General features: G+C 36.9%; 2 protein-coding genes across 3 annotated transcripts in view; both read left to right on the top strand.

The window, feature by feature from the left end:
* LOC585380 (solute carrier organic anion transporter family member 4A1) overlaps positions 1–3,500 on the top strand; it is a 72,710-nt gene extending 69,210 nt beyond the window's left edge. For both annotated transcript variants that reach the window (XM_785211.5, XM_030974935.1), the window contains exon 12: positions 110–3,500. In XM_785211.5, coding sequence (XP_790304.4) covers positions 110–435 — 326 coding nt within the window. In that variant the 3' untranslated portion in view covers positions 436–3,500. The remainder of the gene's footprint in view (positions 1–109) is intronic.
* An 8,578-nt stretch (positions 3,501–12,078) lies between these two features.
* On the top strand, positions 12,079–16,466 carry LOC105437623. Its single transcript, XM_011664430.2, has 4 exons — positions 12,079–12,359; positions 13,500–13,602; positions 14,286–14,506; positions 15,115–16,466. The coding sequence occupies exons 1-4, from the start codon at positions 12,315–12,317 to the stop codon at positions 15,199–15,201; spliced, it is 456 nt and encodes a 151-aa protein (XP_011662732.1). The 5' UTR covers positions 12,079–12,314; the 3' UTR covers positions 15,202–16,466.
* Positions 16,467–17,094: the final 628 nt, after the last annotated feature.

Here is a 17,094-nt window from a genome sequence, read left to right as displayed (position 1 = left end):
TTTGGGAAGCTCTTAAAATATCTTCTACGGCTGGTCAGTAAACATTTAGATATACAAGGCATAATTTGGCAATTTGACTGACGACTCTTTTACCTTTTCCACCTACCAGGAAATGTTCCAGCTCCCATCATATTTGGGCTCCTCATCGACCGCTCCTGCCTCCTGTGGGAGACGACCTGCGACGGCTCCCGGTCCTGCTGGCTCTACGACAACCAGCAATTCTCCCACTCCTTCCTCCTCCTCACAGTCCTCTTCAAATCATGCTCCCTCTTATTCTGCGTGGCGGCGCTCTTCTGCTACAAGCCGGCCGCTGCCTTCAACTCCGCGGGCGCCAGCTCGAGTGTTCTACCGACGATAGCCAGATTGTGTGTCAGGAAAGTGTCACTGAGGTTATCCACGAAAACAAGAGGATCAGCGTACCGCGTGGAAACATGAGCAAGCACAAGAACTCCCGATGAAGCCAAAGATCAGAGACTTATACCCCAGGGAACACAAGTTAACGTTTTAGAAACGTTTTAAAATCTTCAGGAAATTTTACGAACGTTGTGTATCTGCTGGGACCCTGTATTTCTCATCTTGATAAGAGTTCTCTATCCGAGTGCCAACATATTTGATTCAGTTTGTGATTGGAATTTGGATGAGAGCGTGGTAGCAGATTATTATTATTTTAAATATGATCAAAATGTATGATGGGACCACAGCCGCTGTTACGTCGTGTTGCAAAACTCCAATGGTTGTGATACGCCAAGGTCCGAATTCTCCCTAAGATCTGACATTATGACTACACTGGACTTTGAAAGAGAATGGAACATGTAGAGAGAAAGGGGGAAAAGGAACATTGAACGGGAAACGTAAACAGTACTGGAGGAAGTAGCATGCATTGTCAGTATTATAAATTGTTCACAGAGAAGAGCTCTGTGACAACCAAAATATTTACCCCTTTTTTATAAAGGCCATATCCGATGATAAACACATTTAATTAGACGGTTTTATTATTACATGAGAATATGTTAGTGTATCTAAAATGCGAACATTGATTTGTGTGCTTGGCAGATTTGATCACAGTTATATTACCAAATCCGTGTTGGAGTATCAAATGATAAATTTACATCATTGTTATTTTCAATAATTTTTTGACTAGAAAGACTTAAATAAAAAGAAAAGAAAAGCATTATAATTTACCTCATGTACAAAGAAGTTGGAGATAATGAAGAACCTCAATGTTAAGTTACTTAAATTGACTAGAGACGGCAAATCAGACAAGGTTATGCTTCGTCATAGTAAAAATAGAAATCACCGCGATTTCTTTAGAGAGTCGTGAATGGGTATTGTAGGCCTATACACCCGCAAATCGGATTATCAATGAATTATACCTACCGAATTCATTTGGTAGATACGTTTCCAAACATGATCTTTGTCAAATAAACCAAAATTAGTCGTTTTTTTTTCTTTCTTCAAGGTCCTGAACGTTCATTATCCATTGATTCGATTTAAAAAAAACTCCTCTACACTCCCTCTTTCCATCACGCCTTGAATATATTAAGTTATACAAATGTTTTTCTTCTGTTTGAATTGTGTATTCATCTTGTTTTTCTTATATTAAACCATGCCAACTGTGTCCTACCTTTTTTTTTTTTATCTCCTTGGCTTATGGTTATAACTTACATGTAAAATATACTAAAAGTTATTGTTTTCAATGTGTGTATGTAATAATGTAAATGCCTCATGTAACTGTTAACCAAAGAAGATAATGAAAACACATCCACCGCTGCATGATTAAGTGTCTAAAACATTGCAAAACGTTTAAAATTCAACATTATTCATATTTTGAGAGTTTTGTAGAAGAAGAATAAAAGCCTTTGTTTAATAATAAGTATGATAAGCCCAATGTTGTAAATTGGAGCGCATCACTTCTGTATAATAAATGTTTAAAGTAAACTATGCAGATAGTAATAATGTAGTTGATTAATTTACCGCATATATAAATTAAGTTTAAATTGAAAATTAGCAGCTGAACTAACGACCAAATCATAAACATTAGAGTGTCATACTAAATGTAAAGTAATCAATTTGTACAATACAATATTATATTGCTCTGTTTCTATTCAACTCACAGATTGTTTTTGTTTTAATAAAAAAAGCACCGATTTTCAACCACTGGAAGAAATAAAAAAAATCAAGAGCAATTTCAATGATCTCACATGCATTGACTATGGATGTGAGCATATATATATTATATATAAACCAACATTGAAGCTGTTGGAATTGACTAGATTTAAATTCACGACAGTATCTGCGATCGCTTTAAGAATGCACTTTCATCATTAAGGCGAGTGGATCAAAATACTCATTTGTAAAACGGTTGTTACTCAGTTCAAGTCTGATTAATCACTTGTATGGTCGTAGATATTCTGTTACTGATTTATGAACGAAGAGTTTAAATCTACATCTTTATTTACATTGTGAATTATAATAGAATGCGATGACATTGCAACAATTTTTTTTAAACGACTAATATTTGTTCTAGCACGAGATTCCCTGTGTGATGAAATCGGACGACGGTAATTTTGAAACTTACATAATGTATTACAACCTTTAACGAGTTGTAATTTGAATGAAAAACCAAACCTATATCATGCGTAAATTCCGTTTCCAAATAGAGGTATATCATAAAAGGTATTAATAAGTTGATGAATATCATAATGACTCAATGTTGGAAAGCTATCAATTGTTATATTCTACGAATATGATATTGCATGCAGGAGTCGGGTTTTAGGGTTAGGTTTAGGGTTAGGGTAGGGTTAATCACTAGGGTTAGGGTTAAAGTTAGGGTATGCTGGGAAGACTCTTTGGTCCGTTATGGCAAGTGAAGAAACTGTGGTCGTTAGGGTAAATTATTTTGATACAATTAAAATGACAAGCCATTAGCAAACATATGTGACGTCAAGGAACCGTGACACCTGCACGCAAAATGGTTGACTTTGAACTGTGCACTTACATAATACACTTTTTACACTGGGGTTAGCGGTAGTTGAAAAATGCTTGTCTGAACAAGAAGTAAACATTTTCATGTCACTTTAGTGATTAATTCGTGAACTATGACCAACCTTTGCGCAATGGCGTTGTGACAAGCTGTGCCAGTGCGTGACATTGCGTGCCATGGCACACCTAATGATGACGTGAAGTTAGCCTATATGGCACGATGTGGCGACAAACTGAATTGTTCAGCAGACTATGTCCCACAAAATGGTGCAACTTGGCAAGCGCGATTAAAGTGGTGCGGGACCAAAATTCATAAAAGCTTTAAGGCGACTTTAGTAGGATCAATACGTGATCATTTATATCATGGTCGCTCTCAGCCAATTATTTGTTTAGATTCTTGTAACCATTAAGTAAGAAATCACAGTATTAGATATTGTATTGTGTAAAGTATTGTACATGTAATTTTTTGACACATTGTAATTTAATTTTGTAATTAAATAAATTATTTTCATTCGTAACAAGTAGAGTAAAGTGTATTTTGTTTTGTCCTAAGATATTATAAAACGACCTTGAAATGAAAGATACGAAAAAGGAGTGAATTACTTTAATGTGAGTAAATGATTCAAGAAGTTGTGGGAGACGGTTAAATTAATTATGATGATACGTCTATATACAAAGGGAAATATATGTTATCTGAACTTAGGCTTAGGTATATACTTTCAAAGAATAATCAAATTAATGTGCTACTAACAGGCACTAACTTATTTCACATCGGTTTAGGGTAACAAATGTATATAAATACTAAAGGACATCAGTGCCATGGTTGAAAAGGGCACCGGTGCCTCTGGCTCGAATATCTAGATTTTAATTAGTACATTAATTTAATCATTACATCTAATTAATATATTGGGAGTGACGTCACGATACGATGGGCTTGGGAGGCGGTTTTGAAGGCTAGGCTGAGTAATATCTGAATGCTCTCGATCCATGGGCCTGTAATACACCAAAAATCTACGCTGTACTATGAAAAAGAGCGAAAGGCATACTTCTTCGAAAAGATATCCATATTTTCTCAGGAAAAAACAATATTCTACATACAAATAAGCAACAATGGCGAGCCAGGCGTGTGAGGCGGCAACCAAGGCAGACTTCGATGGGGGGTAAGCGGACACTTTTGTTTTTGTTTTTTGGGAGTCCAAAAAAAATCGCAACGACTCAGCCAGCCGAAAAGTCGCTCAGTGGGGGGGTGGGGGTGGGGGGGGGGGGGGGGGGGGGTAAGAGGGCACTTTTTTTTTTTTTTTGGTCTCGAAATTTGAAAATTTGACATTTTGCTCCGATGGGGGGGGGGGGGGGTATGGTCACCTTTCTCAGGTCAGCCATGGGGGTAATTTTATATATTTTTTTTAATAATTAAAAAAAAAAAAAAAAAAAAAAAAATCCAAAGGGGGGGGGGGGGGTTTAGGGATTTTTAGGGGGGTTTACACACATAAAAAAACCAAAGGGGGGGGGGGTTTAACCCCCCAAACACCCCCCCCCCCCTGCGTACGCGCCTGGTTTCATTTGATATAAAAAGCATTGCTGTAGGCCAAATAATAAGTCCAAATGCAAGTACAATAAAGAGACCCGACTTCGCCATATTTAGGACGTCGTCTACTCCACAATTAAGCTGCCATTTTGTCAAAATTTCCCTTAGAAATTCCGGGTTGTGACGTATCGCAAGGAAAACTGATGTAGCGCGCGACGCGTGCGTTATATGCAATACACGTCAAAAATAGTGTACTGCCAAGTGTTTGGTTGTAATAATTATTCCTCGAAAACCAAGGAGAAATCGTTCCATCGGTTTCCAGACCAACACAATCGCAATGAAATGTTAACACTATAAGAAGTAGCTCTAAAGTGGAGAAATTTCTGGACAAAAAGTACAAGTACGACAGGAAAAAACAATGTGATCTGCAGTGATCATTTTACAGTTTACATCAAAATTCCTTTCAACTATATACAGAACAAACTCCCCCATATCGAACATAGCGTAATCTGATACAGGTTGGATGGTACATTTATACATTTTATTCAACCCATTCGTATCGGTGAAATTACTGACCTTTTTTTCAAAGACAAAATTATAAGCTAACGACTTATTGAGCTTCTTGACATGAATACTCCAGGTTAGGTTTTCATCAATTTCAATTCCTAAATACCGAATATTTTTGTTATCTTGTTTGAGTTTTATTAAAATCCAAAGAAATTTTTAAATCCCGAATAGTTTGTGAGTTAAGTTTCAATAGAATACTATAAGTTTTTCAGTATTAACTTTTAATTTATTTCTTTTATACCACTTACTCATTTCCTCTAGATCAGCCTGCAGCTTAGCCCTAATAACTTCGATATTTTTTATCAGAAATATATATATAACAACGTCAACAGCATATACAATGCATGAACATAATCTTAAACATTCACTTATATCATTAATAAAAACAAGAAGAAGTAAAGGACCCAGTGCACTGCCCTGGAGTATTCCATTAGACAGACTCTTAAATTTAGACACTTTCTCCTGACAATAAACAGTTTGTTTTCTACCAGACAAGTAGTTAGTAAACCATATCAACTCATCATTCTAAACACCATATCTTTCCAATTTTTGCAGTAAAACTTTACTATCAATGCAGTCAAAACATTGCGATATATCGAGGAAACAATTAGGCACAGACCATTTCGCGCTCATTAAAAGAATCATACCAATCATCTAATATCTTATGTACACATGTAGTTGTCGAGTGGTTCGGTAAGAAACCATGATATTGATCAATATTTATGAAGTTGTGTTTTTGAAGATATAAAAAGGAATTGACTCTGGACTTCTTTCTTCAGTAATTTAGCTAAATGACACACCACAGAGATGTCACCCAAATCCCCCCTTATAAATGGGCGATGCGACTTGTCATAATATCGCCCTCACCTTCAGTTCGGGCAATTATGTCGTAGTGCCCTGAAGGCAATCAATATTGATTGATTATCGTAATGTATGGCTTGTAAGCATTCCTTTGATAAATAATTCCTCTATTTCACTTTTCACTTCCGACAGGATGAGTGATTGTGCAACGAACCTTATCATGGTTTGATGAACCACTGCCTTAAAGAGATAGTTGAGTTCTGTTTTCAGACTGCAAATGCCTTCAAAGTGCATGGTTATTGCTGTTATTCTTATCTCTGACATTTCTAGTGCTCTTTTAGAACCTAAAATTGCTATGAAGGTAATCTTAGACCCCAAAATGTGTGAAATTTAGCCAATACGAGCATACCAATTCAGCTCCCCTTTAACAAAAAAACACGGTGACCGTTAATTAATGATTCAATTAAAAATAACAATACATGGGCCGGCTGGTTGTGCGTAATATAAGCAACAAGAAAATGTCAACAAAAAAGCCAACATCGGCATTGGCTAAAATACGGCTTAAAAGGCGTTATTTTGTTTTTCAACGTTTTTTCAAATTTTTCAAAATATCTAATATTTGTGGTGGTACACAAGTATTAGAAATCGTTATGTTTCAGCCGTCTCTGAACCGATTTTGATCAAACAAAGATGATTTTGTCATTTCAATACTATGTTCTTTCAAATTTGGCACTCAGTTTTTCATTATCTCACAATTTTTTTTTTTGTAGCGTCCTCCGCACCAGAACTCAACTATCCCTTTAATTTTTCACCATTCAAATGCAAATATCCATAGAATGACCTTGTACGATTCATTGGCATTATAATAATAATAATAATCCTTTTTTTTATATAGCGCTCAATACAACGATCCAACGATGTGCCTAAGCGCTTTACAGATATATTATTACCCCGGTCATCGGATTCAGGCTTACCCGCACACAATGTGTGCACATTTTCCACTCCCTGGGGAGCATTCCAGCCAGTCGCCATTTTACAGGCGCATGAAAATGTGTCTTAGCTTGGTTGGGAACCTTTCAGCAATATAGGACAGTGGATCTTGGTTTTTAAGGATTTATATTTAGTTTCCTTACATCCGATAAACCGAGTATATAACACAATCTTGGTGTGAGAAGAGAAAATGTAATGTTTAGAGGAAATTTTGATTTCGAAACGTTTTCATTTTGTCACTTATTGCAGTACCCCCTAAAAGAGAAAGAGTATCTAACTGTCAGAAATACATTTTCAGTATATTTCCTCTTTGATTTGTTATTTATTGTGGATTTTTTCGCTCGAAAATATATCGGAAGAGAAGAAAAGAAAATGTTAATAATGATATGTGAAAGTGATATGTGAAAGCATTGACTGATGTATAGTCAAGGTCATTTTTGGGAATGAAACTTCTTAGGATTTTAGAAACTATGTACGATTGACTTGCAAGGCAGCAATTCTGCGTTTATACATACTCATCAGTTCATTTGCAGTGGAGAAACGCCATTCATTTTGTGTACATCACTGATATTCATACTGACTCCTCTCGTCAAACAGTAGTACCACTAAACTTGGAAAGAGTACGAATAAAGATTGTCAGAAGTAAGTTTTCATTATATTTCCGCTCTTCGGTTTTGTTGTTTATTGTTGATTTTTTTAAACTAGAAAATGTGTCGGAAGAAAAGAAAATATTGATAACGATATGCGAGAAAACAATAACTGATGTATGGTCCAGGTCATTCTTGGGAATGAAAGTTTTTAGGATATAACATTGTAAATTAGTTACCAAAACCAGGCAGCTTATTCCTTGTAGGTATAGATTTTGCCACCTGTAATTTTAGGAGACTATGTCTAAGATATGATATGAATGATTATAAAACGGACATCCTTTGAAGAACTGATGACAATCTTCCACCATTCAAACGCAATTATTCAGAGAACCACCTTAATTGTCAGGAGATACAATCCGCGTTCTCAATGACACAAAGAGATACTTTACAAAAATGGTACAATGTATATTGTTATGCTTTTACAAAATATGCATGTGTTAGGTGCGTATCAATGCTTTAGAGACGTAGTATATATTGTGGCCAATTTGACGTAAATCTAAGTTTATCTACACATGATTACGGCTATGCTAGCTAGTCCCATTTTGATAGTGGCAAGCAGTATACATTTAAATAATCTGAGCAGGGCCAGGGAGATGGGAGGGATCGAGGCTATACCGTACATCGTGCACGTGGCATATGGCATGCAATGCAGTGGCGGAGGTTAAACCATCACTACTACTAGTACATTTGAGCTTCACAAAGACAGAGGTTATGATCATGATGATTTGATGTGGACTACAGAGTACAGTTAATTGAGCGATAACTTAACATCTTCATCTTCATTATCTATGATTCTTTCTTCTCGTGACAACGCAATCAAAAGTGAGTACAAGCTATAGGCTAAAGTAGGCCTACTCATGATACTACTCTACCCTATGCTCCCGGCCCCACACTTCGGGGTATGGGTCGGAAGGGACCGCATCATGCATGCACAAATCCCCTGTAACAGTACAGTAAAGCCAAAGGGGTACTTTTTCGCGCGACCAAGTCCGGCCCGCCATTGACTTTCACACCGGAGATAGGAACATGCAATGCGTACACTAAATAACACTGAGTAGGGGAGGGGGGGGGGGGGGGGGGGGAGGGGGGCCGGAAGTCGGAAGCCTAGGTCTAGTTTCTACTCTAGTAAGAGACTCTGTTTCTTTTGTTAGTGTTACTCTGAGTCAGATAGATCTGGGGAAGATCTTTAGCATGTCATATAACAATTAATATGTCTTTGTGAACATAATTATAGATTTTAGATAAGATCTTCTGGAGTTCTGATTTTGGCTGGGCCATCCATTTTTGATTCCGCCCCTCCCTCATTGAAAAATTCTCCAACTGCTGCAGTTCACAACTTGCCTTTTAGTGACTTATTCCTTTCAAGACGTTTTTTGCAACTTTTGAGACCAACTGAAGTTTGCCAAAATCAGACAATCCTTTGCTAGCTACAAACGAAATTGCGTAGTTGCTCGCATGTCAGGCCATAATTGAACAAAAGTTTACATTTAGATTCCGCCCTCCTCCCTCATTAAAAAATTCTCCAACTGCTGCAGTTCACAATTAGCCTTTTAGTGACTTTTGTTCCTTTCAAGACGTGTCTTGCAACTTTTGAGACCAACTGAAGTTTGCCAAAATCAGACCATCCTCTGCTAGCTACAAACGACATTGCGTAGTCGCTCGCATGTCAGGCCATAATTGAACAAAAGTTTACATTTCTTTTAATATTTGTGTACAATACGCTTTTACGAATCTTGATCTTGTAGTGGTACCGCCATATTTGTTATAAATTTGACATTTGTTCTGAATTGTCAATGTTGTACCATAATTTTGAATTTTGTATCCATTCTTATAAAAAAAAAATCTCATTTTTGAGGAATACAATCAATGAAATTTGAATTTGTATGTTTTTAATTTATCATTTCTTAAACATAACAAATAATAAAAACAGAGAACTATAATAGAGATAGAAACAATAGAATACATTATAAATCAATAACGCAATAATTATAAAAATAATTGATATGATATTTTAAAATTATTCATACAATATCGTCAACTATGCTACTCAGAAACTTATTTTTGAGGAATACAATCAATGAAATTTGAATTTGTATGTTTTTAATTTATCATTTATTAAACATAACAAATAATAAAAACAGAGAACTATAATAGAGATAGAAACAATAGAATACATTATAAATCAATAACGCAATAATTATAAAAATAATTGATATGATATTTTAAAATTATTCATACAATATCGTCAACTATGCTACTCAGAAACTTATTTTTAAAGAATGTCCTTCATACCGTGTTTGGTGTTTGTCTTCATCATAACAATTAATACTGTATGTAAAACTATGCATCTAATTTGCATGAATTATTTAAAGGTAATAGATAAGCAATATTTCCTGTTGAAAATTGAAAATTATGCAAAAGGTCTCTTGTCACTTGACTCTTAAACGTTCTTACTTCGCTATAATTTTCTTTGTTTGATCAGATGCCAAAGCTTCCGAGACTGAAGGTTACGACCATTTCTAATGGGCGCGTGTACCAGAGTGCCATGAGTAGGCCTCGGGATCATCCAGAGACATTGGAAATCTCTAATGGGCGCGTGTACCAGAGTGCCATGAGTAGGCCTCGTGATCATCCAGAGACATTGGAAATCTCTAATGGGCGCGTGTACCAGAGGGCCATAAGTAGGCCTCATCAGGCGCGCCGGAAGCAGTTTGGGATTGGGGGGGCAAACGTTCCAGGGGGCTCACCTTCCAGGGGCAGTGACGTAATGAGAAAAAACGTGCGGAAGGGGGGGGGGAGCAGACAAAAAAAATCTGCATCACCATCAGTCTTACACGTTACATGCAGGTCCCGCGGAACGTTTTTCAAAGTGGAGTATTAACGATCAGGTAGAGCGTAAATTGGCGTGGGATCCAGGGCATGAGCCTCGGTAGGGGGTCAAGGGGCTGAGCCCCCGGAAGCTCAGGGGTTTTAGGTATTTCCTTACGGTTAGATGAGCATCCAGGGGCCCTCTTTTAGGCCATTGACGTGTTCCAAGGAGGGGGAGAGCCCCCAGAAGCTCAGAGGTTTTAATATTTAACTACGGTCAGATGAGCATCCAGGGGCCGCCTTAGGGCCCTTGGTGGGGTCCGGAGGACAGAGCCCCCTGAAGTTCAGGGGTTTTAGGTATTTAACTACGGTCAGATGATAATCCAGGGGCCAGCCTTAGGGCCCTTGGTGGGGTCCAGGGGGCAGAGCCCCCGGAAGCTCAGCGGTTTTAGGTATCTAATTACGGTCAAAGGAGCATCCAGGGGGCGTCTTAGGGCCCTTGGTGGGGTCCAGGGGGCAGAGCCCCCGGAAGCTCAGGGGTTTTAGGTATTTAATTACGGTCAAATGAGCATCCAGGGGCCCGCCTTAGGGCCCTTGGTGGGGTCCACGGGGCAGAGCCCCCGGAAGCTCAGGGGTTTTAGGTATTTAATTACGGTCAAATGAGCATCCAGGGGCCCGCCTTATGGCCCTTGATGGGGTCCAGGGGGCATAACCCCGGAAGCCGGGTTTTTTAGGTATTTAATTAAGGTCAGATGAGCATCCAGGGGCCCGCCTTAGGGTCCTTGGTGGGGTCCAGGGGGCATAACCCCTGAAAGCCGGGTTTTTTAGGTATTTAATTACGGTCAGATGAGCATCATAGGGGCAGAGCCCCCGGAAGCTCAGGAGTTGTAGGTATTTAATTACGGTCAGATGAGCATCCAGGAGACCGCCTTAGGGCCCTTGGTGGGGTGTGGGGGCGGAATCCCCGTAAGCTCTGGGGTTTTAGGCATTTAATTACGGTCAGATGAGCATTTTTTATACCTTATTTGTGACATTGGCAGGTCACTTAATTTTTCTCTCCGTCTTTCTTTCTTTTTCTCTTTAACATACTTTTTTCAAAAAGTGAGGGGGGGGGGGGGCTCGAGCCCAGCCACTTTGCAGACCATGACATAAAGGCTTCTAAATAAGCGTATTTTTCGCCCGACTGTAATTTGGGAATTTCTTATTTTCCAACAACGCATAAAAAGGTATGACTTACCAAAAAATGGAGAAAAATACCGGAAAATCATGTCATAACAGCAACATTTGTAAATCACCCGTATCGAATAAGAAATACACCCCCCCCCCCCCATCAGTACGCCAGCATTCAGGGGCTCATGTCTTCTCACCCCTATAACAACAAAAAACAGACACGCTTTCCCATTCTCGCACAATATGTCCACGATATGCGCGTATCGCTATTATAAAGACCTCCATTGATAAATACCGTATAGGTGGCATGCGCAATGTTTATGAAATTTTAATTCCTGTGAACTTTCCTTTTCTTTGAATGGAATTGTATATGACTTGTGATTTAATTCAGGTTTTTATTATTGTTATGTTCTTGGGGGTTAAAAATAGAAACCATGTTTACTCCTTTACTGCTTTTTTTTTTTTTTTTTTTTGAGGGGGGGGGGGGCGTTTTGGGGGGGCAAAAATGCGTTTTGCCCCCCCACTTTTTTGATTGGGGGGGCAACTGCCCCCCCTGCCCCCCCACTTCCGGCGCCTATGGGCCTCATGATCAGTCAGAGACATTTGTAGAACCAGCTGCTGAAAAGGAACCAGCATGTCACAAAATACAAGAAAAGGAAGCCTGGGAGAAGGTGAAAAACGACATCAGGACGTCCTTCAATGAATCCATCTGCCCAGAGGAGGGTCTCTGTATCATCTGTGAGGAAAAGCCAGACCCACTTGTTACCTGCAGAGACTGTTCACGGACAGGCCAGGTGTTCTGCAGAGATTGTGCCATCCAAATGCACAAACAGCACTGTTTGTTGCATACTCTAGTGGAATGGCGGGTAGGTGGAAATACATTCTCTCTGATATAGTTTGAAGTAAATATCTCCTTGGTTATATCGAGGGTTCAGTGACACGAAGACGTAATTCCATACTTTGCCAAAATTAGTATTTGATACCAAAATGTTCAGAAAAATGTGGGCTTTCCAGGAAACACAAAGACTTAACTCCATCCAACACCCCATTGAAGTCAATGGCTAGTGAAACATACACTTAGTGACACATAAACCACCTTTTCTCAAAATGGCCAAAGTGGAGTTACGTCTTTGTGTCACTGACCCCTCGATATGAAACAAACATATATTCAGTAAAATCATAAGTTGGATTTCTGAAGTGCATTTGTATTTTAATCATGATGACAGGGAAGCACCTCTTACGCCTACTATACAAAAAGTTGCAAGTCGTAACCAGAAGAAATTTCCACTGGAATTCTGATTGCTTGAATTACATGTTGTATTGGAGTTCCTATGCTCACATTAGCTATTAATTTAAACTGTGATCTTCAGAAATGATATGAGGAAAGTACTGGTCAAAATTAACAAAACACCTACTAAATAGCTTGCTTGTCAATGTTGTGTCTGCACCTTCTGGTTACTGAATATTTTAAAAAGGTAATATTATACCAAATTTTGTGAAAGGTCTGGGTCAATTTGAATTACATAATTTATTGTAATTTTGATGTAGAAGAAAATGTGTTTACAAATCTTGCTCATACAGAACATTGTGATAGTCTAGATCATACTTATAGTCTAGCCGTACTCAAATACTTAATTTAACTACTAGAATAGCCATTATGTATTATATAGTTTGTTGACCTGGCCAGGGCTGTTATATTCATTTGTAGATGATAATTTTTGATCTGTTTATACATGTACATCATGCCATTCAATAAACCATAACAATTCAAATTTAATTCCCTCCATACAAATCATGTTGGATTTTCTGTAATAACTTCATATTAGTGCAGATTTAAATATGAAGACAGAATGGACAGTAGAGAAATAACAATTAATGGAGCTATTTGACATATGATTGCTGTGAATTACAGTATTTTCTGTTCTCACTTAAGCCACCTTTCTCATTCCTACTGTTTTAGCCTTGAAACATTGTTTAAAGTAGTCTCACATTTTCTCTCTTGTTAGAATGAAGAGCAAGTTGCGTGCTGTTACCAGTGTACCTTTTCCAGGGTAAACCATGACTGTTCTACAAAGTATACACGGACTATTAAAGTGTTTAATGATAAGGGTGAGTAATATTTACTTAATTTATCTTTGGGTTACCGTGATGGGAGATTTATTTAAGTCAGTATTTGTACATTTCTTTGATATATTTTTGTGTCTAACAGATATGATTTGTTGTTGTTCTTTAATTAAGAATTACTCATTCCCATGATGAACAGGATCTTTTAAAAAATCAAAGTACTAAATGAATGTAAATTGTTAGGAATGTTCTTACATCTCCATATTTTATTTGTAGCTCACTACCTAGTGGTTAGTCTCAGTCTATTACACCAATAAAAATGACTTTAGCTTTTAATAGTTACCTTATTAAAGCGCATGGACCATGACCTTTTTGTGATGTAATTTCAGCCCCCAAATGGTTTACAAAGCAACCAATAAACTGTGCTTTCGGTGAAAATCGGTTTGATAAAAGCATCGAAATAGTTTCTTAAGATTGAATGATTAAATTATATAACCCAAGTTTTTTATGGATAGTGTACAGTTTTTACTGCACATTTTCGCTCTATATACAATCAAAGATTGTTGTTACATGAATTTGAAAATTTTCTAAAGCAAATCTAGATTTGAGCGATTTTTGTTTTGTTTTTCTTTTGTTGCTTTTTGGGGGTGTGTTTTTCTTATGTCATTGTCACAGCCAAAGAAATATTTTAGAGCAAGGTGTAAATCTTAGAGCTATTTTTTTTTCAGGCCAACTTCACCCAACTGTGTTTGTCAGATTCTGTGAATGTGAACCTTCAGCAGCTACATTGATAAGATACGGTCTGTGGCCATGCTCAGCACAGAAGCCTTATACTGCCATCTCTTTAACTTTCATGGACATGGTGTATTGCATGATGATGGAAGGGAAAGTGGCTTTGAAAACTGTATGCCACGCTGTCGGTAATCACAACTGTTTGTCACAAAATGAGGTATGTGTAATTTTTTTCTCTATGTTTTTAATGTTACCACATTATGAGAATTTTATCCATGATCTGAAATGTAGTTCAAGTATAGCTACAATGCATCATGTATCATATTGACAAGTTTTTGTCAAGATTTTGCTATAACTGGAGTTGATGATTTAGCAACATATCAATTAGATCACTGCGACTCGGTGCTTTGTCTTTATGTCTTTATGTTTTCAGTTCTTTTGTAATTGTTAAAGGTATAGACCAGTTTTGGAAATGCCCCCCTCTCAAAAAATGAAATGGAACCTCTTATTACCAATCATGTGAAAGAATATGTTTTGACTAATACGTGATGATACACATTTTGCCGGGAAACCGCCTACTACTTGATATATTTGGTAAATTTTTATATCGATTTGGCACATTGAACTTCAACATTGAACATTTGGGCATATTGAATGGATATTTTGCACCCAAAACCCTTGAACCGCAATTTTACCACTACCAGTCTGTATCTTTAGCAATCAGTTCTACATATATACAGTTTGTGATCAGTATACAGCAACAAAATACAGTTTTGCTAGTGTTTTTCCTTCATTTATATGGTATTTCTTTATTTCTGTTTAAAGGTACGTTTGCTCTACCGCAGAATTGTAGGAGAGTGCTTGGAGCAGTATCGCCATTTCCGACTTGATTCAAAATCTCGCAGACGATGACAATGTGTGTTTGGTCAATGGATGAAACATTTACATGTACCAATAACAACTTTAAAGAATATTTTTGATATGTGCTGAGGATGAGTATGTAGGATGACATACTGAATATTTGAAAGTGCCCTGGAGAAGGAAAAACTCAAAATGAGTTGATCTCATTTTTCAAACATTCATAACTTTATATCTTTGTGTCCAATTTCTTTCAATCCTTACCATCCGGTTTCTTTTTTTCTTCCTCCTTTAAAAGAAATGGGCTTATAACAAATTTATTCCCCTATTATTAATTCTACAAAGAAAAGGGGCATATATACATAAATATATATACATTCACACTTTCAAGTAATCCCGGAATGTCTTGCAACACACTGTACCATAATTTTCCCCTTTGTTATAGCATCTTTTGGAACAAGGTTGCAGAACATTTAAGGGTCGCATTTTGAACTGCACAAATCAGCATTTTGTCTTTATCTAGTTGCTCTGTTCCTACATCTTCAAACTCCCTTCGTTGAAATAAGACAAGTTCTCTTTGAAAAAAAGGAATATAGTGTATTAAGTTTTATATTCAGGCATATACATGTATTTATCATTTATAGTATTGATTATGGTATGTTATGAAAAGGAGATTTATATTTTTTGTGTATGCATGATAGATAACATATATGCCTTTGTGTGAAATAAAATTGTGATTAATTTTATTGAAAGATTTACATGTATGTTATTACTGTTGGGATATATTTCTATTTCAACTAAATTGGAAGGAGGTTCAGTTCTATTGCGTATTGTTTGAGTGCGTGGAGATAAAGTTGACAATAATTATGTGGGCTTTTGAAAAAGCAGAGGGGAAAAACATAATTATATATTAATGCTTTCAAGATGAAGACACATATGGAGAGATCAAATTTGAATTAATAAACATGTATGTACATGTGCGTTCATATGGAAAAGGTTGAACTCGATCGACCAGCCTGTCAAATTTGTACACTCCTAGGTAGTGGATTTGAAATCTATGGAGCATTTTTGTTTGGATATTAGGAAAGAAAATCTTGACATGTACACAGGTATGGAGAGCATACAGTGCTCATGGGAGCCTTGTCCATTTTCTAATATATATATATATATATATATATATATATATGTTCCAATCTGTATTCAAAGGGTGGTATTCTCGAAAGCGAACTAACTTTAGTCCACGGTTTAATCCTCCAACTAAGTATGGAATGCCAAGTGTCCATATGAATATATTTTTGAATAATGTGATATGTCCCTAATTTACCATGATAACATGATTATTTCTTAATTATATTGTTGTTTTTATTAATTATGTTATTAAATTTCATTTTGATTTAGTGACAGATTAAGTTATTCAAAAACATATTCATATGGACACTTGGCATTCCATACTTAGTCGGGGGATTGAACCATGGACTGAAGTTAGTTCTACTTTTTATTACCAATCCACATTCAAACAATAATTTTGGGTGTCATCAACATTTACTTTTATCTGGAAGGGAACTTATTGTCACATCTGTACTTAGACGGAAAACAAAATAATGAAGAAATGGTAACCAATGTTGTTTTTATACTTGCCTTCTAAATAGATATCATGCATAATAATGATATATATCTCTATCTATGTTTCAACCTAATAAAAATGGGTCAACTATTGTAAAACCTAAAACTGAACTGTGATTTTGTCTTATGTTTAAAGTGAGATGATGCCAAACTTACAACATTAACTCCTATTTAAACTGCAGAGAGTTCATGCGTAACTTGTAGAAAGTATCTTATATAAATTACCTTATTTTTTGGTTTTTGTGGTGGTAGTAATACCAGACATGTACAAGAGGCACATGACAAGACAAACAATTTTTAAGGAAAAAATGAAACCAATGTTAG

This window comes from Strongylocentrotus purpuratus, unplaced genomic scaffold, assembly GCF_000002235.5.
Source record: "Strongylocentrotus purpuratus isolate Spur 01 unplaced genomic scaffold, Spur_5.0 spur5_scaffold_7, whole genome shotgun sequence".
Lineage (NCBI taxonomy): Eukaryota > Metazoa > Echinodermata > Echinoidea > Camarodonta > Strongylocentrotidae > Strongylocentrotus > Strongylocentrotus purpuratus.
Note: the sequence above shows the minus strand (reverse complement) of the source record. Positions and strands in the feature narration are given on the sequence as shown.

What these genes read in the sequence shown, in the direction of transcription:
- LOC105437623 (XM_011664430.2), top strand. Translation starts at nt 12,315, where the DNA reads ATGCACAAACAGCACTGTTTGTTGCATACTCTAGTGGAATGGCGG. An exon ending in ATACTCTAGTGGAATGGCGG is followed by an intron (nt 12,360 to 13,499) that starts GTAGGTGGAAAT and finishes CTCTCTTGTTAG; the next exon opens with AATGAAGAGCAAGTTGCGTG. An exon ending in ACTGTTTGTCACAAAATGAG is followed by an intron (nt 14,507 to 15,114) that starts GTATGTGTAATT and finishes TTCTGTTTAAAG; the next exon opens with GTACGTTTGCTCTACCGCAG.